General features: G+C 35.9%; 2 protein-coding genes and 1 long non-coding RNA gene across 5 annotated transcripts; 2 read left to right on the plus strand and 1 right to left on the minus strand.

Annotated features, from left to right (window-relative positions):
• The first annotated feature begins 181 nt into the window (after positions 1-181).
• On the plus strand, positions 182-6483 carry LOC130010435 (zinc finger protein 239-like). The gene is made up of 5 exons (XM_050551703.2): positions 182-360; positions 1081-1202; positions 1864-2002; positions 2756-2885; positions 3380-6483. Exons 3-5 carry the CDS (start codon positions 1890-1892, stop codon positions 4124-4126), a joined length of 990 nt encoding a protein of 329 aa, XP_050407660.2. The 5' UTR covers positions 182-360; positions 1081-1202; positions 1864-1889; the 3' UTR covers positions 4127-6483.
• Positions 6484-7372: 889 nt separating this feature from the next.
• On the plus strand, positions 7373-22361 carry LOC126822679 (zinc finger protein 486). 3 transcript variants are annotated; one of them, XM_056101427.1, is made up of 6 exons: positions 7373-7425; positions 16095-16278; positions 17948-18069; positions 18709-18847; positions 20172-20301; positions 21353-22361. In XM_056101427.1, the coding sequence occupies exons 1-6, from the start codon at positions 7416-7418 to the stop codon at positions 22184-22186; spliced, it is 1419 nt and encodes a 472-aa protein (XP_055957402.1). In that variant the 5' UTR covers positions 7373-7415; the 3' UTR covers positions 22187-22361. The 3 variants fall into 3 exon arrangements, with proteins under 3 accessions (XP_055957402.1, XP_055957403.1, XP_055957404.1); XM_056101428.1 differs by lacking the exon at positions 7373-7425 and adding an exon at positions 7564-7740 and having other exon boundaries at positions 17968-18069; XM_056101429.1 differs by lacking the exon at positions 7373-7425 and adding an exon at positions 14123-14828 and having other exon boundaries at positions 17968-18069.
• LOC126822711 (uncharacterized) lies at positions 9795-14489 on the minus strand. Its single transcript, XR_007680954.1, has 3 exons — positions 14411-14489; positions 13422-14087; positions 9795-12016 (listed from the first exon to the last, which is right to left on the minus strand). It is a non-coding gene; the product is annotated as an uncharacterized LOC126822711 (long non-coding RNA).
• Positions 22362-23513: the final 1152 nt, after the last annotated feature.

A 23513-nucleotide genomic window follows, 5' to 3' on the forward strand; every position in this document is an offset into this window, starting at 1 on the left:
GCCACATAAGCTCATTCCTGGGATCGAAACCACGTCCTTCGATCCACTACAACTGGTCAGACCTTCATGTAGTAGAGGCCATCGAAAGTATAAAAAAATGAAAGGAAATATAGATCTGTTTTTTAATCAGATTTTTGTCAATGCACATAAATAAAGAATCTTTTACCCTGTTATAGTTGAGTTCTGGAAGAATGAAGCGACAAGATTACACGACAAGCTGACTGAACTTGAAAAACATTTATCTGAAGTTGAAATAAAATATCAGTTAGCTTTGGCTGGTCAAGGGGAAGATAATCATACTGAACATAGCAGTAGATTATTACAAACTGTTGCTGGGTTGTATGGTCAACCTTTATACAGGTAATTAATAAATGAACCCATTTAGTAAATGGCATTTACCCTAAAATATCAAATACGGTCATGGTTTGTACAGGTAATTATTAAATGAACCCATTTACCCTAAAATATCAAATATGGTCCAGATTTATACAGGTACATGTAATACTATTAAGGTTTTTTAAGGGAACAGCTAGTCACCGATGTGTATATGGCCAAGATTTGTACATATCGGTAATTCTCTTTAATGAACAGCTAGTTCCAGATTTGAAATGGTTCTCTCGTTATATGGCCAAGATTATTACAAACTGTTGTGGGGTTATATTGTCAACATTTAAACAGATAAAATACAAATATGTGAAGGGCTGTGTGATTGTTTATTCATATGTCTGGGGGACGGCTAGATTGTTGTCCTGTAATGTCTCAAATTTATATACTTTCTACTGACTTTGTCGTGAGGAATTCCCTTTGGTTCACTCAGTAGAGGTGTATGGATTCCATGCCTTGGTCTACGTGTTCAATTCCCATGATAATTGTTTTTTATTTGTGTGTAGATGGTAACAGTAACTAACTGCCAATCCCTTGATGGGTTGCTTACTATTATATGTGAAGTCAATCAGGGAGGGTGGGTCATGCTGTTTATAGCCAAAAGAATTTCAAATATTATAAATATTAATCTGTTGAATTATTTTTACATTTTCAACAATTATTCAATTAAATAAACATGAATAATTTATATTTCAGTGATATTACTGTATTATTAGATGGTGACAGAGCGATCCGAGGCCATAAATTAGTTTTATCTACCTGGTTTGAGAAATGGTGTGATAGTAATCTTAATGATGTAGATATAATAGATCTCTCAGGTACTGGAGTTTAATATATTTATATATCACAGGTTAAAGGTCAATAGATTTCTCATGGAGTATGATATTATATTTGAATACCAGGGGGGTTAAAGGTCAAAAGATCTCCCAAGTACTGAAGTATAATATATTTAAATACCAAGGGGTTATAAGGTCAATAAATTTATGGGGTACTGGAGTATCATATATTTATATATCAAATTGGTCCATGAGTTAGTCCCGAAATGACCTAGTTTGTGTTATGGGTACTGTGCTCAAGCATGTCTAAAACACCCTGATGCCACTTCTTATTTGAGGATTTTACATAGCTTACACTTGTTATTGTTCTATTGTATGTGGATGGCCGAATGGTTAGTGCGGGTGTGCTGTATCATAAGATCTATCACTAAGTCAACTGGCATGGTTTCGATTCCTCAGTTGTATGGGACAAGGAGTAGGGTCGCCCGTCCAACCTTGTGGGTTTTCTCTGGGTCCTCCGATTTCCTCCCACTACTAAAGACCACTATGTGCAAGCGAATTATTGAAATAAAATTCAATCATGTGTTAGTCCCAAAATGACCTAGTTTGTGTTGAGTGGATATTAAACCCCATTTCTCTCTCTCGCTCTGTTGTATGTATATCGAGTCTAAATATGGTAATTAAATGATGATTTATATTTTAGATTTAGATTACAGTACAGCAGTAACGATGATCAAATGGATTTATACAGATATATTTGAAACAAAAGATGTCGATGTTTATTTTCTAGAGGAACTTTTAAAAGCTACTGTGAAATATAAACTTGACAATCTTAATGAAAGGTTTGTAAATGTTCTTTCAGAAGTCTAATTATTTGGATAGAAGGAAAAACAGAGGTCCTGTGTACACATTGGTGTGCATGTGAAAGAACTCTTGGCAGTTGGAATTCGATATAAGAGTACGCCATAGTGCCGCTGTAAAAGCAAAATTTCCCTTATAGCTCACTGTATGGCATATGCTCGTCTTCATTAGCACAGTTGGAGCATAACAGTAGGACATTAAATTTCATTTCAATTAGACCCCATTTATCTCTAGTTCTCTCTCCCTCTGCTAAAGACCCTACGCAAATTGTTGAAATAAAATTGAAACATTATATTAGTCCCTAAATGACCTTTCTCTCTCATGTAAGTCTGAAGACCAAGAAAGTTTAAAAAGGTCAACGATAAAAACAATGGCCATTAAAGTAAGTAGGACGTTAAACCCCATTTCATTTCATTCACTCATTAATAAGTGGATTATTGAAATACAGATATACCATGGTTAGTTTTGAGTATACAGATATACCATGGTTAGTTTTGAGTATACAGATATACTATGGTTAGTGGTTGAGTATACAGATATACCATGTTTAGTGGTTGAGTATACAGATATACCATGTTTAGTGGTTGAGTATACAGATATACCATGGTTAGTGTTGAGTATACAGATATACCATGGTTAGTGTTGAGTATACAGATATACCATGGTTTTTGATATACAGATATACCATGGTTAGTGGTTGAGTAGATATTTAAGGAATTTATTATATGTTTCAGATGTCAGAAGGCATTGGTATATTTCATCGATCAAACAAATTGTAGACGATTTTATCAAACAGCCGACAAAATATCTGCTTCAATTTTAAAAAATCATTGTTCAGAATTTCTTTCTCTAACAGAACTAAAGGTACTTGTATATGTTTCGATATCTGCTTCCATCGCGGGTTAGATCACAGGGTTCTTAATCTATTTTGAGTCGTGCACGCCAGAATTTGGTCTATTTTCTACATGGATCTCTTTTGACCCAATTCTTGATTAAGAACCCTGGATCAATCCGTGTCCAACAAGGGTTAAAGTGCAGGCAATAGGGTATATATTGTACATGGGGGTTGGATGGCTGAATGGTTAGCATGTGCGCGCGGTATCATAAGGTCTGTCATTGAGTTAACTAGCGTGGTTTTGATTCCCCGGTTTTACGTGACAAGGAGTAGCGTCGCCTGTCCAACCTCATGGGTTTTCTCCCACTGCTAAAGACCCCTACGCGCAAGCAAATTATTGAAATAAAATTGAACCATGTGTTAGTCCTCGAAATGACCTAGTTTGTGTCGAGAGGACATTAAACCCCATTTCTCTCTCTCTCTAAAGTAAAAGTTATAAAGTTTTCGTCTGTTTGTTTTAAAGGATGAAGAAGACGAGGAAATCACCAATGATGTAATATCCACCACCGTAGTCAGTGATGACTTGGTTAGTGATGACTTGGTAGTTCTCGATGAAAATATCAACCCGTATAAATGTCATTTATGTACCAAGAGATTCGACGATGAGGAGAAATTAAAAGTACACATAAACTGGCACATTCGGAGAAAACCGTACTCGTGTGAATACTGCGACAAAAGTTTCCCTAAAGCGATTGGATTAAAACGTCATCTACGGACTCACACCGGTGAAAAACCATATCGATGTGATGTTTGTGATAAATCATTTAGCATTAACGCTAATTTGAAAACCCATAAACGCTTGCATGACGGGGAATTACAATACTCATGTGATATCTGTGGGAAGGCCTTTAATACAAACGGCAATTTAAAGACACATTCGATGAGTATGCATACTGGTGTTCATCCCTATAAGTGTAAAATATGCGACAAAGGCTACAGTCAGAAATGTAATTTGAAAACCCATATCTTGACTCATTCAAAAGAGAAAACAACGTCGCCGAAGAAAAGTTCGTATAAATGTCATATATGCAAAGTAAAACTGTGTGATCGTTATAGATTAAAACGTCACATGCGCACACATACTGGGGAAAGGCCTTATCCGTGTCAGCTGTGTGACAAGGCCTTCGCTCAAGGAAGCACGCTTAAAAAACATTACAAGTCTCATGAACGGGCAGCACGAATAGCTGAAAAGGAAGCTGAAAGCTTGTGACATGACTTTATATATGAGTAAGCCTTATAAATAGAATTGAAAAATTGTGTGTAGTTCAACTCCAGGTGGTATTTGCGGTTTCTGCTGAAAGTAAAACTGAAAATTACAGTGCAATGAACTCAGTAAGAACTGCAAATTCTAACAGATGCAGCGCCTTTTCTCTGATATTCTCTACCCAGAGACATCAAAGAAAGTAACAATGCATAAAGAGAGAAATGGGGTTTAAATCGACACAAACTAGGTCATTTTGAGACTAACATATTGTGGTTTGATTTTATTTCAATTATTCGCTTGCGCGTAGGGGTCTTTAGCAGTGGGAGGAAACCGGTGGACCTGGAAAAAACCCACGCCAGTTGACTCAATTTCAGACCTTATCATAGAGCGAGCACGGCTAAACATTCATCCATCCAACCCCCCAGCATTGCATAAGGAACTTTATCTGAAGGATTGTGCTATAAGGGGGTTGGGTGGCCGAATGGGTAGCGTTGTATTGTAACGTCTGTCATTGAGTCTAGTCGTGTGGTTTCGATTCTCTGCTTGTACATGTTAGGGAGTAGGGTTGACTATCTAACCTCACAGGTTTTGTCCGGGTCCTCCAGCTTCCTCCACCGGCTAAAGACCCCTACGTGCAAACTAATCATTGAAATAAAAATTGATCCATTTGTTAGTCCTGAAATGACCTTGTTTGTGTCCAGTGGACGTTAAACCCCATTTCTCTGTCTGTCTGTCTCGCTCACTCTCTATTTAATTAAACTACACATTCTATGGTGACTGATTAAACATACATTATGCAAGAACTTAATCTGCCTATTGCAAGTTTTTATTTAGGCTTCAGATGTTATAGAAATTATTAATTTGACCTTTATTTACTTGACAAACTCAAATCAACTCTGTAGACCTACAGATGGCTTGGATAAAGTTTGGATTTAAACAGTCGTTTATTTAAAATTAAATCAATAAATGGCGGAACCAAGCTAACGTTTACCGTTAGTCGCTGATGTCATTACCGGAAACTGGTGATGAAAGGCCAGCCAAGCGAGGCTACCATAGCCATTGATCATGTTACTTGATAATCGAGAATATGTGGGTGGAGTTATCATCTGTCAATCAAACGATCGCCAATTCTCATAGATGCCTATTTCTAGTCCGAACTTCCAACAGTGACAATTCCGTTCAGAACAAAGTAATTTGACTGAAATTTTCAACATTTTCTTTTTTTATCATCTATTTTTGAATTATTATAGCAAGAATGGCCAACTGTTTATAAAACTTGTAACTAATGTATGTTTAATTGATGTTACAATGGTTCAAGAGTTGTTATAATATTTAATAAAAGTTTAAAGACAGTTACTCTTCATTCCATGTGTTTTATTAATAAGTGCAGCAGTGGCACATTAAGGTGCTGACTCGCTGTTACTCTTCATCAAAGCCAGTGATTCTCAACCAGTGTGCCGCAAGATCTTCCTAAGTGTGCTGCGAAATTGTGAATGACACGCCAAGATTATGTGAAAAACCATTTGATCCCAATTGAGTATTCACTGGTGTCTACTAATAAGTTCATAGCTGTGTTTTCTTTATTTAGTTTGAGTCATTCTATGTGTCTATGACTAGTCCAGTTGTATGCCGGCTGACTTATGTTTTTATTTTGCAAAATTTAAATATTTTTCATATATATTTAGCCAGGTGTGCCGCTATTTTTTCATGTGTTCCAAAGTGTGCCGCTGGCAAAAAAGGTTGAGAACCACTGATCCAATCTGATAAAAACACAGATCCTAATTCGTTTCGTTTTTTTATAGTTCAAAATTTTGTTTTACTTGTCTTTACTACACTAGGATCTGGAAGAGTTTTTAAATAACCTGCGTTCTAGTTGATGTGAGAGATTAGCCAATGAAACGGTCTGTTGCAGTGAGTTCTTGGCGTGCCTTGCACAGAATTGTGGGTAAACCACTAGAAACGTCAACGCTGATTGATTAATCAATGTCTGACATCATAGGCTCAAAAGCTGCTTGTATGACCCCTGCCACGACCTTCCAGCACAACTTGTCAGATCTTCATGTAGTGTAGGCCATCGAAAATATAAAAAAACAAAACGAAATATAGATCTGTATTTTAATTAGCTTGCTCTAGGCCATTTAATGTGTTTTATTAATTAGTAGGCTAAGGAGTGAAGCTACAGTGGCTCAGTGAATAAGGTGCTGACTCGCTAAGCAGGAGGTTCTGGGTTCAATCCCTGTATTTAAAAAAAATAACTTCATGCAATTTCTGGTCTGCCATCGATGGTATTATGCGATGGAAAGCAGTGTCGGGTTCACTGATTAGCGAATAAAAATAAGTCATATTTAATCCCGCTAAATAAATCATATCCAATCTGTTTCTCATGTCTACAAACAAATGAAATGAAATGGGGTCTAAACGAATTCGAAGGAATTAATAATGAGCAGATATTCGGCCGTTATCTATATTATCACTCGTCACATCAGTCAGTTATATAGAGAGATGAATCGTGTATTCCTTTGGCGTTAATCACCATCGATTCAGGAAACCTGTATTACTCAGCTATCGTAGCAATGATCTCTGTGTTAAAATTATATTTGGAATGTGTTTAACCAGCTCTATCACGTATGTGATAATGACTGACACCAATATTGTCCTTTAATGTCCTTTAAAGGAGTGTCATTCAATTTGGATTGTTGGTGTATTTCACTGAACATAATTGATTAGAAATAAGAATAAATTTTTTAAAACCACTTTAAATACATTCATTTTACATTAATATGTGACTTTAGACCCATTTTCGTCTATTTTAAGGTTCCAAAGAATGGAACCGTAACCCTTATAAAGGGACAATAACACTCTTGCTGGCTTGACAGCTCCAGAAAATAAATAATAGCCTTATTCTAAGTATTAGATGTTTATGTGTCCTACCTGCTCTGTAAATTATCCATTACATCCTATTTTACTTGTCCAGAGCGTTCGAAAATATTTTAAAATCCAAGTCACATTTGAAAAGGTTTACGTTAGGTTTTTTAAATCATTTAGTTGAATTTTTCCAATTTTATAAATTAGGTGTGTTAAGATGAAATTTGTATCATCAATTAATTGGAATATTGTAAAATAGTACAATTTGTTGACTAGAATAAAGATTGGGACATATTATTCAGTTACAACAAGAGTGGTATTGAGCCTTTAAATGAATAGTACTTTGGTCCCCTGGCCTTTTGATTTGTTGTGCCGATCCAAGGATGGTCTGTATATACAACTAGATCATCACGTGACTTAGTTGTTTAAAATGGAGGACGGTAATCACATTTTTTTTCTCTCCTTCGATTTTAAAACTAATAATTATAATTATAAAGATTTGACACTCTAAGTAATCTAATTGAATTCTTTAGTTATACATTTCTGAAGCGAAATAACAAAATAAATGACTTAAACGTGTCTTTAATTTTATATTAGTGATGAACAATTTTGCAAGAAAGTAGAAGTAGGAGGGGGAAAATGGTAGTCAACAAACCTCATCTCTCAACCATCCGTGTTTCTAAATAAGAGTTGATGCTATATAGTTCCACGTAGCAAAGCTCAACGCAAATAACATCCGGGTACAGTAACTTTCAGTAAGCCAAACTAACAATATTTTTCAACAAAACAACGACTGATTAGTGATTATTTTTATTTATAATATTTCTGCCACATCCAACTACAATTATAGGCCGAATCATTAAATCCTACCTGAAACGGATATAAATCATCGTATTTAAAATCAAGACGTTAAGCCGTTACCGGTACTAGGAATGCCATTTTTAAACTGGCGATGTACATGTATGTCGGATAAAAACATTGCTTCATTAATTTAAACGCGAATATTTGGAGTTAGGCGATTACATTGGCCTCTGTAAGTTTAATTAGTCATTAATAGTATAAAATTATCTTATTTTTAAGATGTATCATGCATTAATCGTGGCTTAAAAAAAGTACATCAGCTATGTGCTCTAGCTAGAAAAATGGGTCTGTCTGTCACACTTTTTGGGACACAATGAACTAGAACGTTCAAACTTGTTGTAGGTGTTTACTAGGTCAATGCCTTGATGGAGTTCGAAGATGAGCAAGTTCTGCTTAGAGTAAGCCAGCTTAGAGTAAGCCAGCTTAGAGTAAGCCATTTTAATTGATTGATGCTTTGGGACACGATAACTTAAGTTCAAATTAAGTGAGAGTGATGAAACCTAGTGCATAGTTTCATTAAATCATGTCAATAAACTTGACTAAGTTCGATAATGAGCATTTTCTGTTCAGGATAAGCAGAGCGATAAGCAATTTGATAGGTTGAGACTTTCGAACACAATAACTCTTCTTCTAATTGAGGGGGGTTGGATAGCCGAGTGGTTAGCACCATGCACATTTTCCACTGAGGCTAAGCAGAGATTAGCAATTTGATTGGTTGAGGCTTTGGAACGTGATAACTTTGGTTCTAATTGGGTGAGAGTGACGAATCTCTGAGTATGGATTCACCTTGACGAAGTTCAATGAGATTTTCTGTTAGACGAAGCAATTTGATTGGTCAAGATTATGGAACATAACAACCCTGCTTTTAATTGATGCAGATGTTCATTAGGTGAATGCCTTGACTGACTTCAATGATTAACATTTCCTGCTAAAGGTAGGCAGAGCTAAGCAATTTCTTTGGTCGATGGCTTGGGACAAGATAACTTTGATTCTAACTGATGAAGAGTGATGAAACTTTGTGTATAGTTTCTCTACCAGGTATCGGTACTTCAAAACCATGACTGATTAATATGTGTCATCAATTTATTTTGGGATTTCCGCCGAGTACATCAGCCTCACTGCTTGCTTGTTATTTCATCTAGTTGCCAAAATAACGTTCCCAAAATCTAATAAAACACTAGTTTTACTTTTCTTCATGTTCCTGAAGCAACGAACGCGAGATTTACAACATCTAGTCGTTGCTTCAATACTCAACAATTCCCGAATTTTTGCGCTCGTTGTGTTTACACGTGACTAATTAGCATTATCCAATCAGAGGTCGTGGCACATAACACACTGTAAACAAATATGGCGGCCTCCATAGAAAAAGAAATAGACAAGTTTACAGCCTTTGTTGATCAACCATGATTTCCAGCAACCTTGAAATTGATCGAACCTTGAACTTTGCAACTCGATTGTCACATGTAGACATTTTAGCTAGAAGTGTGAGACTGGATAATCGTAATCATATTTTTAACGAAGGAATCTGATAGGATCACAAGCTGTGCTTATACCCAATCGAAATTAGTGCTAAAATATGTGGGGTATTACTTGAAGGGCTTGATAAGATGTACGTAGTTAAGGCGAGATTAAGCCTTCTATTGAAGATGACTTTTCTTTTAATTGAATAGCACTTAAATTTGTACTGAATTGGCTATGGATTAAAACATTTTGTCTGGAGCCACTCTACTTTGTGTTACAATTTTTCGGGCATCGATTATTATTTGTCAATGCAGCTGAAACAGTCTGACTGGATGGTTGGAATTCAGGTCGGCATCGAACCAGGAACAACTGTATCATCTGGATATGAATTTATTCAACCAGCAACAACATTAAAGTATACTAACAACTTAAAAGAAATGAACAAGACGATGTGCATTCTTTTTGAAAAAATAAAAATATCTCGTAATGAAACTTCAGTGTAATTTATATTTCTTTGTTAAGACACAATCTCCAATAGTTTAAACATACATGTACTGCCTGTCGCAGGTCTTTCTTTAGGCCTGAAATGTTATGTAAATTATTAAATAGACATTAATTAACTGATCCAGACCATAATCAACTCTTGATCTTATCACTAGCCTGCGATATTTAGCGATTGGAATACATTTTTTGAAAGATGTTTTTTTATCGTACCGACTACGAAAAACTGCACAAACAATGGGCGCCCAGTACCAGTAATGGTTTTAGAGATCCTTGAGTAGTGATTCACAAATTTTCTCAACTCATTTGCTCATTAACCTGTTCTTTCTTGTTAGATAGACTTTTCTTTTACTGTTTAAACTTTCCAATAAATAAACACCATAATTACTGCACTGACGATTCAAACATTTTGATAATGGATAGTCTTCTATAAAGTCAGTTCGACACGGACATAGCAGTCTTTTATACATTAAATGAATTTTTATGCAATACTTTGTTTACTGTTTCGCACATTTCTCACATAAACATGGAATTTTGCTTTTCTTGGTCTAAGTTAGAAACTTCATGGTTTGTTGGTTTTCTTTACATAGTATGTATGTATTGTAACCGTTTATCTATGAAGAATACTCTTTTGAGTATGTTTCTTGTGGAAATAGCTTCTGAATTCGGTACATAAAATTCCCTTACAGAATTTTCTTCTTCAACAGTTGTATCATCTGATCTTCAGTTTCTTGTTATTTGTGTACTAATGCTGGGTATTGACACTGCAGCCATGATACCTATTGGGATTCATACCACTATTCACAACCAGGTAAATATATACCAAGAAAACAACAGGATAAATGAATAATTGATAATTTTAGTCCTACCGATGTCGAAGAAATAAAACTGTTTTATATCATGATTTTGATGTGGATTGAAATAAGGACCAAAACAATTTAAGAGTGTTTGTGTACCTGTTGATAATTAAGAGCGACAAAAAAATAATAAACGCTTAAAAGAAGAATCATGATACATCAATTCAGAATCTCGAGATTCAATACACAAATCGGGAGAAGTGAATTGCGATACAATTTAATGTTATATCGTGCCAGCACTATTGTGTACTGTGTTTTCTCGTCATCTTAGATCATTTTAGTACGGGGTGACGTTTTCCACCATCGCAAACACATCTCATCTAACCTCTCCTTATTACAAGCAATTTTATCTCTTTTTATTTTTAGCCTTTTATTTCTTCCAAAACATTTCAGCTGATCAAATATTCTTCTTCATCATTAATCTGGTTCCCAGTCACCGTCGCACTCTTCAGGGTGATCGTTGTATTCTTCTATAAGCTTACCATCATCGTCGTATTCTACAGCACGATCGTTGTATACTTCTATAAGCTTACCATCATCGTCGTATTCTACAGCGTGATCGTTGTATACTTCTATAAGCTTACCATCATCGTCGTATTCTACAGCACGATCGTTGTATACTTCTATAAGCTTACCATCATCATCGTATTCTACAGCGTGATCGTTGTATAATTCTATAAGCTTACCATCATCGTCGTATTCTACAGCACGATCGTTGTATACTTCTATAAGCTTACCATCATCGTCGTATTCTACAGCGTGATCGTTGTATAATTCTATAAGCTTACCATCATCGTCGTATTCTACAGCACGATCGTTGTATACTTCTATAAGCTTACCATCATCATATTCTGTTTCATCTGATGAGTTTACTTTCCTGTCATTGTTGATGAGTGAGACTCGAAGTTTATATTGTCGTCTCCGTTTTTCATTACAACTTGTGGATTTTGCCTTTTTCAATATTCTTTCTTCTTCATTCTCCAATATTCACGTTGTTTATCTTTTTGCTTTTCAGATGAGATTGGCTCTGCTCGAGTTCTTTTTTCTGGGTTACAATTTTTGTTTTCTCTTTTGCGCTGTCTGTACCGTCTCATTCTTTCTGCAGCTTTTTTATTAGCCATTTCTTTCTTCTTATTGGAAAGACTTTGTCTGTAGATGCTGGCCCTTATTGATTCTTGGGTTCTAAAATTTTCTATTTCATCTCTTTCCTTCAGTTTCTTTATTCTTCTTCCATATTTATTTATTTGTAGACAATTTCCGGAAGTTGTAGTTAAAACCTTGCCTTCATCTTCCTCGTCAGAAATGTGTGAGATTCTCTTACTTTTTCGTAATGAATTGCCACGTCCATTGCCTAAAATAAAAAAAAAAAGATTTTTTAGATTATAAAACACAATTCACCTATAAATCAGCTCATAAGGGAGAGAGAGAAATGGGGTTTAACATCCACTCAACTAATCTAGGTCTTTTCGGGAAATGGGGGGGGGGTGAATGGTTAGCATGTGCACACTGTATCATAAGGTCTGTCATGGAGTCGACTGACGTGGTTTCAATTCCCCAGTTGTACGTGAAAAGGTGTAGGGTTGCCTGTCCAACCTTGTGGGTTTTCTCCGGGTCCTCCAGTTTGAACCATATGTTAGTCCTGAAATGACCTAGTTTGTGTAGAACCCCATTTCTCTCTCTCTTTTGGTACTAAAACATGGTTCAATTATATTTTTTTATTTCCATAATTCGCTTGCGTGTAGGGGTCTTTAGCAGTGGGAGGAAACCACAGGACCCGGAGAAAACCCACGAAGACAGACGACCTTACTCCTTGTCACGTACAACCAGGGAATCGAAACCTCGTCGAGTTTAGACAGATACTGTATATTTCAAACTGACACTAGAGACCATGTATTTTTCCAAAAATTCCAAAGCCAGTTACATGCATTTATGAAAGGAATAAAATCAGTGTAAAGTCTATGTTCCTTGCAGCCCCAAGTGTAAAAAATGACAATAAGTCATGTACTTGGCCACTTTAAAGTCCAAAAGGTGTACATGTAGGCCTATACTAAATTATGACATACCATTTTGTAAACAAATTTATTTACAGTAACCAGGACATCAAAATCTTTTTGGTGTATTTATCTTTGTTACCTACCTTTTTGTTGACTACTAGGGCTTTTAATGCAGGTATCCGAGTTCATTGTATACTGTTTTAGGCGCTGTTCTATTTTATTCTTTATTACTTTTAGCTATTTTAATTTGTTAATTATATGTCATATTTTATTATAATCTTTACTACCATATTTTGATTGTTATCCTATGCCATTTTGATTTCTTTTATCATCCACTTAATTTTATTTTATTTTTCTATGTGAGATGTCCACAAAATGTTAACTTCGCCATTGAGCAGTATTTTATATTGGTAATAGGCGCATTATAAATAAATTATCATTATTATTACTTACTATCAACATGATAAAAAGCTATTATTATGAAGTTTGATAAAAATTCAGAAGTAAATTTTAACTTTTCCATATTTCATTAGACAGAAAATTGTATTAAATACATCAAAATGGTTATCAACAAAAATAGACACAGTCTTGTTGTTCATCTACAATCTTATTCAACTCTCCTTATTTCATGTGATTTATGATCTCCTTTCATTTTGAGCCTTTTGATTTCTTCCAAAGCGTTTCGGCCGATAAAATATTCTTCTTCATCAGTTTTATAATCATATTCTTTTTCATGATTATTATATTCTTCTATAAGCTTACCATCATTGTACTGTGTTTCATCTGCTTCCCAATCATCATCGTATTCTGCAGCGTGATCGATGTATACTTCTATAAGCTTACCATCATTGTCGTATTCTACAGCGTGATCGTTGTATACTTCTATAAGCTTACCATCATCATCATATTCTGTTTCATCTGATGAGTTTACTTTCCTGTCATTGTTGACAAGTGAGACTCGAAGTTTATATTGTTGTCTCTGTTTTTCATTACCACATCTTTTGTCTTGCAGATTTTGCCTTTTCCGACATTCTTGCTTCTTCATTCGCCAATATTCACGTTGTTTTTCTTTTTGCTTTTCAGATGAGATTTGCTCTGCTCAAGTTCTTTTTGCTGGGTTACAATTTTCGTTTTCCTTTTTGCGCTGTCTGTACCGTCTCATTCTTTCTGCAGCTTTTTTATTAGCCATTTCTTTCTTCTTATTGGAAAGACTTTGTCTGTAGATGCTAGCCCTTATTGATTCTTGGGTTCTAAAATTTTCTATTTCATCACTTTCCTTCAGTTTCTTTATTCTTCTTCCATATTTATATTTTTGTAGACAATTTGTGGAAGTTGTACTACATGTAGTTATAGATAAAACCTTGCCTTCATCTTCCTCATCAGAAATGTGTGAGATTCTCTTTCGTAATTTACTGCCACGTCCATTGCCTAAAATAAAAAAAAAAAAGATTTTTTAGATTATAAGTCAATGTTTTTTGTACTGAAACATAGGCCCTAACTTGTCCCTGTTACGTACGCGCTGTTCTCTTGAATCAGAATGAAAATTTGCAGTCAATCGTTCAGATTCGGAGTTCAGGTGAATATCTTCGATTAAATAAGTTTTTGTACTTAGAAAGCTACTGTCATATTAGAAATTAAATTATTTGTAGTTAATGTATCTGAGAATGTAGGTAACGGGACCATTTTTGGTAGTAAGGACGTAATATTTCAGAAAAATCGCCATAAAAACTTTAACGTCCATAACGACTCACTCGTTTTGTTGTTATCGTCCATATTGCCATAAATTGACCTGATAGTCGCAATTAGGTCTCAAATTGTCGTAAATATTAATTTGTCAGTGTTGGCGAAGCGAACAAGATATTGGACACGAAATTGAGTACAGATGGGTTGACACATAGAAATAACTGCTAATGATCATATCATCACCCGTATGTCGGTTACAAAATGGATGGACTTCGTACATATTTTACGACATGACATGACCTCCGCTTCATTCAACCCGACTACTGTTGAGACCTTGAGTTGTATACGGACTTGCAGTTAAACTTAATTGGACACTACACCGTTACGCGATACCGCAATTATTTTGCATAATTAATTTACAAAAAAAAAAAGCCTTGTTATACCACACTGACTTACGTTAGTCGTTACATCACAAACACAATTTTTGTACGCACACATTTTCATATTATTATTGTCGTCGCCCTTGTCCGTCTCACCACAATTTTTATCCTATTTTGTCGAAACTTGAAATATTGGTTTACCTCCCAAAGATCTTGTTTCCTTTTTAAATTGGCATGTATTGGTCCGTAATTTCATGAATTGTGGTCCCTTATTGTTGGAAATTTCACGTTTTTTGCTTGTGGACATTAGGGGCCACAAATTTTATCCGATTTTGATGAAACTTGAAATGTATATTTATAACACAAAGATCTCAATTTCTTTCAATATTCACGCATATTGGATTGTAACGTCCTGGATTGTGACCCCTAATTACCAAAAAAAAATCACGATTTCAGCTTGTGGAATCCTCTAGAGGTCACAATTTTGATCCGATTTTAAAAACCGCTAAAACATATCACTGTTACACTCTTAATGAGTGTAGTAAAGTTCAAATTTCTTGAAAATTGAACAGAAACTGCCCGACAAAATAGTTGCTAACCTTACGCAAATAGTGTAAAAGTATGGTGGACACTCTAGAGGTCACAATTTTTATCCAATTTTAATGAAGCTTAAACATATATGTTTACATCCCAAAGGTCTGGGTTCCTTTCAATACATGTACTTGTGCATATCGGACCATAACTTTCTGGAATACTGCTTTGTTTAAGCTTTTTTTCTGTCCATATCGTGAAAATGTGGACTTATCTTGGATGGCAACCACTTGTTTAATTAAATCATTAACTGCCAATCGCATTTAAATCTGTTAAAAATAAAAAGCATAGGATGGTCTAGAGAGTTGATTAGGGCCTTGTCATGTTAATAAATGTCTTAATAGTTTATGCAACATTTAAAGGGACAATAACACTCTTGCTGGCTTGAAAGCTCCAGAAAATAAATAATATCTCTATCTAAGTACTAGATGTTTAAGTGTCCTACCTGTTGTGTAAATTAACCATTACATCCTATTTTACTTGTCCAGAGGGTTCGAAAATTTTTTTAAATCAAAGTTTCATTTGAAAAGGTTTATGTTAGACGTTTCAAACCATTATGTTGAATTTTTCAAATTTTTTAAATAAGGTGTGTTAAGATGAAATTTGTATCATCAATTAATTGAAATATTCTAAATAAGTACAATTTGTTGACCAGAATAAAGATTGGGACATACTATTCAGTTACAACAAGAGTGGAATTGAGCCTTTAAGGACTAAAGAAACACCTGCAAAATAAGTAGATTTAGCTCTTGCATAATGTATCTTTTTATGTCTGTTTCAGTTAAGTTCTGGAAGAATGAATTGACAAAGTTACAGGAGCGACATGCGTTACTTGAAAAACATTTATCTGAAGTTGAAATAAAATATCAGTTAGCTTTAGCTGGTCAAGGGGAAGATAATCATACTGAACATAGCAATAGATTATTTAAAACCGTTGCTGGGTTGTATGGCAAATTACTGTACAGGTAATACTATTAAGGGAACGGCTAGTCCCCAATTTGAATTAAATCCCGCTTATATGGCCAAGATTTGCATATATAGGTAATTCTTTTAAAGGAAAAGCTAGTAACTACGTGCCAATCCCTCGATGGGTTGCTTACAGCTGTTGTATGTGAGGATCATAGCCAAAGGAATCAAAATCTTGATGTTTGTAAATATTTGATGTTCAACAATTATTAAATTTAAACTTGATACATAACCATGCTTTCGACAAACAGACATGGATTTTGATTTATCACCCAATAATACATTCTACAGTAGATATCGCTTGTGTGATATATTTCATAATCTACTGTGATATCTCCTTAGGAGATATCGCTTTACATGAATTTGATTGGTCAGTTGAAAAGGAACTACTTTTTTTATTTTCAAAGAACAGTTCATTTCTTATTAAAAGTAACTTTTTTTTTTATTAAAAATGAACTATTGTTTATTAAAAATGAACTATTGTTATTCAATTGACCTTGATGGAAACACTGGGTCAATATAAAGGACTTTGCAATGGTTGAATTGCTGTCAAAAAATGATGTATCACTATGCCGTAATGTTTAGTAAAAGTGAAATATTGTTTGTCCCCCGCCTTTCGAAGAAAGCAGGGGACTATTAAAATGGGTTCGTCCGTCTGTCTGTCTGTCTGTCTGTCTGTCTGTCTGTCTGTCCGTCTGTCTGTCCCGTCTGTCTGTCCGTCTGTCTGTCCGTCACACTTTTTGGGACACAATAACTCTCTTCCTAATTGAGCTAGAATGTTCAAACTTGGTGTATGTGTTTATTAGGTCAATGCCTTGATGGAGTTCGAAGATGAGCATTTTCCGCTTAGGGTAAGCAGAGATAAGCAATTTGATTGGTTGATGCTTTGGGACACGATAACTCTCTTCCTAATTGGGCTAGAATGTTCAAACTTGGTGTATGTGTTGATTAGGTCAATGCCTTGATGGAGTTCGAAGATGAGCATTTTCCGCTTAGGGTAAGCAGAGATAAGCAATTTGATTGGTTGATGCCTTGGGACACGATAACTTTTAATTGAGCTAGAATGTTCAAACTTGGTGTATGTGTTTATTAGGTCAATGCCTTGATGGAGTTCGAAGATGAGCATTTTCCGCTTAGGGAAAGCAGAGATAAGCAATTTGATTGGTTGATACTTTGGGGCACGATAACTCTCTTCCTAATTGAGCTAGAATGTTCAAACTTGGTGTATGTGTTGATTAGGTCAATGCATTGATGGAGTTCGAAGATGAGCATTTTCCGCTTAGGGTAAGCAGAGATAAGCAATTTGATTAGATGAGCATTTTCCGCTTAGGGTAAGCAGAGATAAGCAATTTGATTGGTTGATCCTTTGGGGCACGATAACTCTCTTCCTAATTGAGCTAGAATGTTCAAACTTGGTGTATGTGTTGATTAGGTCAATGCCTTGTTGGTTGATGCTTTAGGACAAGATAACTTTGATAGAGAGTGATGAAACTTAAGTGTATAGTTGATAATCAGTTTGATTGCTTGATACTTTAAAAAAAATAAATGTGCGATAAATTAATGTGTCATCTATTTATTTTGGTATTTTGGCGGGGGACATCAGCCTCACTGTTGGCTTGTTGATATCAAAAAAGACTGGTAGGAGATTCTCTATATATATATTTCCAGTGATATAACTATATTATTAGATGATGAGAGATCGATCCGTGGCCATAAATTAATTTTATCTACCTGGTTTGATAAATGGTGTGGAAGTAATCTCAATGATGTAGATATAATAGATCTTTCAGGTAAGCCTACTCAAGTATAATATTATATTTAAATATATCGGGGGTTAAAGGTCAATAGATCTCGCAGGTACTTGAGTATGATATATTTAAATATCAGGGGTTAAAGGTCAATAGATCTCGTAGGTACTTGAGTATGATATATTTAAATATCAAGGGTTAAAGGTCAATAGATCTCTCAGGTACTCGAACCGGACATGTGTTTCATAATCCAAGTAATTAGCATATGTTACGGCCTAGAACACCACATGTCACTTCTCAATTGATGATTTTACATAGCTTACTGGCTGGCTAGCCTGGAGGTTGCTGGTTGGCAGAGAAAGTTCATCGTGATTTTCTGGTGTGGTTTTCCCTTGTTAGTCGTTCAGGGCCTGACAAGCACAATTGTCTAGTCGATTTAATGAAACGAAAAGAACGCGGTCCCATGTACACATTGACTTGCACATGAAAGTACCTTGGCAGTATGAATTCGATATAAGAGTAGGCAAAATTTCCCTCATAGCACACTGTATGGCATATATCTGTCTTCATCAGCCCACTCGGAGTAGGACATTAAACCCGTTTTATTTTATTTCATTTTGATTGTTCTGTTATTGTGTATTGAGCTTGAATATGGTAATTAAATGATGATTTATATTTTAGATTTAGATTACAGTACAGCAGTAACGATGATCAAATGGATTTATACAGATATATTTGAAACAAAAGATGTCGATGTTTATTTTCTAGAAGAACTTTTAAAAGCTACTGTGAAATATAAACTTGACAATCTTAATGAAAGGTTTGTAAATGTTCTTTTAGAGGCAATTGATGTTCCGCAGGCCTTGAAATGTCGCTTCAGTAAATAACCTGTCACTCTCAATTATCAAACTCAAAGACTAATCACATCACACATGACACATATCCATACATGTAGGTACACACGCATGTGGTTACGTCTTTGACGTACATTGCTCTATATAAATATCGTAATATGAAACCTTTTTATTTCTTCGACATCGGATTGCCTAAAAGTTCTTGAAAGCCGGCGAATCTGCTTTGGCTCAGCGACTCGAAGATTCGTACAATTCTATCATCCGTATCCACGTGAATTCCGCAAAGTATCATGCTACCACACTTCCATACTAAATCGAATACTTCACTGTTGAGTTGTAGAATTCAGATTTTAAAATATCCGTTATAAATTGAATATCAAAACACAAATCACACCTGTGCATGGCACCGTATTTACATCTACCGCGTGCGAAGGACAGATAACGCCACCTGGAATTCCCTTCTCACATATCCGGACTATATTTACGCTACAAATTATATTTATATATGAAATATTTTTCCGACCTGATTTTTTGATTTTGTCAAATTGTCTTATAAATAATTCATAGCCTTTATTTATGGGAATTGTTTAAAACTTTTTAAATATTAAATACACCAAGCAACGAGCCGTGTGCATTTCCATTCCAACCACTACTATATTTACTGTGGTGTCGTTACGCCTTACGGTAGAATTATTTCAGGTGACTTGGGGGTGCGTTTTAATTTATTTAAATACTCCATAATGCTATAAACTAGTGTCAAGCAGATGAAAACAAGCGTAGATGGTGTGAAATTCATTGATATAAAATTGTCTACTTCCAAACTGTGTGAGTAACTGTAGCCTACGACAGAGCGAAATGTAAACAGTGCAAATGGCGGCTTTTCGCGGTATTTCCGTGCTTACTTCTTGCATTTAGAAACAAATAATTAAATGTATGTGACATGGACGTGAGTGTTGTGGTCAATTTACTGAACATCAAGTAAAATTTAGTCCACTTGTCGCAAGCAACAGGTAGTTTTATTTGCTACCTGTCAGACGAAAAAATCGCCTGTCGGCAACAAGTAGACAGGCGAACATTTCAAGCCATGTTCCGTGTACACGTGGGCGTGTATAAAAAAAGAAGCCTTGGCAGTTGGAATTTGAAAAGAGAGTAGGCCGTTGTGCCATTGTCCATTCATATTTCCCTCATAGCACACTGTAGAGCGTATGCCTGTCTTCATTAGACCAGTTGGTGCAGAGCAATAGAACATTAAACCCCATTTCATTTATTTTATTTTATTTTATGTTTCAGGTGTCAGAAGGCGTTGGTTGATTTTATTGATCGAACAAACTGTAGACGATTTTATCAAACAGCCGACGAAATATCTGCTTCAATTATAAAAAATCATTGTTCAAAATTTCTTTCACAAACAGAACTAAAGGTAGGTATATGTTTGAGAGAGAAAGAGAAATGGGGTTTAACATCCACTTGACACAAACTAGGTCATTTCGGGACTAACACATGTTTCAATTTTAGCCAGGCAACCCTACTCCTTGTTAGGTACAACCAGGGAATCGAAACCACGCTAGTTGACTCAATGACAGACCTTATGAGACAGCACGCATGTGCTAACCATTCGGTCATCCAACCCCCAATATATGTTTGAACGTTAATGTACGTGACAAGGAGTAGGGTTGCCAACCTCGTGAATTTTCTCTACGTCTTCCGGTTTCCTCTCACTGCTAAAAGACCCCTACGCGCAAGCGAATTATTGAAATAAAATTCAACCATGTGTTAGTCCCCAAATGACTTGGTTTGTGTCGAGTGGACGTTAAGCCCCATTTCTCTCTCTCTCTCTCTTCCTTAAAAATTACACAGTATCATTATCTCTTTCTCACGTACTAGTTGTTTCTCTAACTTGTAAGTGCAGGAGGACTGCACTACACACAAGACAAAAATCTACAAGATAAACCTGAGGACAAGACAGAATATAGACATTGCAAAAAATAAACAAATATCAAATCAAGTAAAATAAAATGAAATGAAATGAAATAGGTTTAACGTCCTACTGTTCTGCTCCTAAACTGGGCTAATGAAGACGGGCATACGCCATACAGTGTGCTATGAGGGAAATTTTGCCCGGGCAGCGGCACTACGGCCTACTCTTATGTCGAATTCCAACTACCAAGGGATCTTTTACGTGCACGCCAATATGTACACGGGACAGCTGTCCTTGTCAGGCCCTCCGTCCTGCATCACTGACAAGGGGAAACCACACCGGAAAATCTGAATGAACTTTCTCGGCCAATGCAGGGATTTAATACCCGACCTCCAGGCTAGCGAGCCAGCGTCTTACCCACTTAGCCATGTGATCCCCCTCAAATCAAGTAAAGGGATCCGGGGGCCAGTCGTATACCTCCACTGCGCTGTACTGTCCGGGGCCATTAATGGAAAAAGTTACGTTATAAAGTTTTCAACTGTTTGTTTTAAAGGGTCAAGAAGACGAGGAAATCACCAATGATGTAATACCTACCACCATTAGTGACGACCTGATGGTTTTTGATGAAAATATCATCCCGTATAAATGTCATCTATGTACCAAGAGATTCGACGAGGAGAAGAAGCTAAATTTTCACATAGACTGGCACACTCGGAAAAAACCTTACTCATGTAAATACTGCGACAAAAGTTTCAATAGGCCGATTGGATTAAAGGAGCACACCCGATCCCATACGGGTGAAAAACCGTTTCAGTGTGATGTTTGCGATAGATCATTTAGCGTTAACTCTAGTTTGAAAAGTCATAAACGCATACATGACAAGATTATATATTATTCCTGTGATACATGTGGTAAGGGTTTTAAAACGAACGGGGCTTTAAGGTCCCATGTGATGAATAAGCATACGGGTGTTCGTCCGTATAGGTGTAAATTATGCGACAAAGGCTACACTCAGAAAGGTAATTTGAAAAAACATATATATATGATGCACACTGGTGATAAAACATTACCGAAGAAAAAAGTTTTATATGAATGTGAAGTATGCAAAAAAAAACTGTGTAGTAAAAGTGGATTAAAATGTCACATGCGTACACATACTGGGGAAAGGCCTTATCCGTGTCAGCTGTGTGACAAGGCCTTCAGGCTAGGTACAACTCTTAAAAAACATTACAAGTCTCACGAACGGTTAGCTCGAATAGCTGAAAAGGAAGCTGAAAAGGTAAAAAAGAGGCTAAAAAGGCAAGCTAAAAAGGAGGCTAAAATTAAAAGGGAGGCTAAAATGAAAGAGGCAGCTAGAATCAAAGAGGCTAGAATTGAGGAGGCTTAAATTAAAGAGGCTAAAATTGAGGAGGCTAAAATTAAAGAGACCAAAATTAAAAAGGAGGCTGAAATTAAAAAGGAAACCTAAAAAGAAAAGTAAAACCTTGTGACATGACTTTATATATGAGCAAGCTACAAGATACCGTTTTGAAACATAGTGTGTAATACAAATACACTTTCAAGAGGTGTTTGCTATTTCTGCTGAGGATTACGTTGCAATGAACTCAGTAGATAAAATGATCTTTTCACTGTGCAATTAACGGTTAGAAAATTATTGAACCGGTTAATTGGTTGATAAAAATACAATAAATGTAATAAACAAAAGAAAACTAACATTAAAAATAAAGAAAAAAAAGTTATTACCAGGGTAACACTTTTTTTTGGGAAAAAAGTATACACTATATCTCTGGTACTAATGCTAGTTTTCCCTTGTTAATTACATTTCCTAACTACTTGTACTATTTTCAATTCAATAGCTTTAACATTTCAGAATAAAATTTTCGGATAGCCTCCCTCCTTAATTCTGAAGCCCCATGTGACATCAAAGAATCGGGGGGTTGGATGGCTTAGTGGTTAGCACGTGCGCGCTGTATCATTAAGTCTGTCATTGAGTCAACTAGCGTGGTTTCGAATCCCCGGTTGTACGTGACAAGGAGTAGGGTCGCCTGTCCAACCTCGTGGGTTTTCTCCAGGTCCTCCGGTTTCCTCCCACTGCTAAAGACTCCTACGCGCAAGCGAATTATGGAAATAAAATTGAACCATATGTTAGTCCCGTCAAGTGGATGTTAAACCCCATTCCTCTCTCTCTACATCAAAGAATCAACCAGTAAAGACATTTAATGTACATGTATCCATGTTGCTCTTGGACAATTTGTCCCCAGACAACTTGTCCCTCAGGACAATTCGGCCCCGGACAATTCGTATCAGGACTATTTGGCCCTGGACAATTCGGCCCCATGGACAATTTGGCCCTGGACTATTTGTCCCTAGGACAATATGTCCTTGAACAACAATACTGGTAGTTCCATTATCAAAAACTGAATTAATCTTTACTTTTTATCCTAAATCCCAGTTTTGATGCAAGTTTTACATCGTTTTACATTTAAGATTAAATCTAGGCCTTAACTTAATGGTTCGTGAAGTTTTTTCGGACTAATCAGCTATGATCAGCGACACCTTTTGTGAGTTAGAGAATCTATTTATCCCTTCACTATGGGTATTGTCCATTGTTAATACTGCACTTGACTTATAATCAATATGCATTATTGTGTATGATAAAACAATGTAGACCAGACATCAGTTAGTTTCAACTTCTTCAATTTCTTTAGAATTAG

Source organism: Patella vulgata, chromosome 5 (genome assembly GCF_932274485.2).
Source record: "Patella vulgata chromosome 5, xgPatVulg1.2, whole genome shotgun sequence".
Lineage (NCBI taxonomy): Eukaryota > Metazoa > Mollusca > Gastropoda > Patellidae > Patella > Patella vulgata.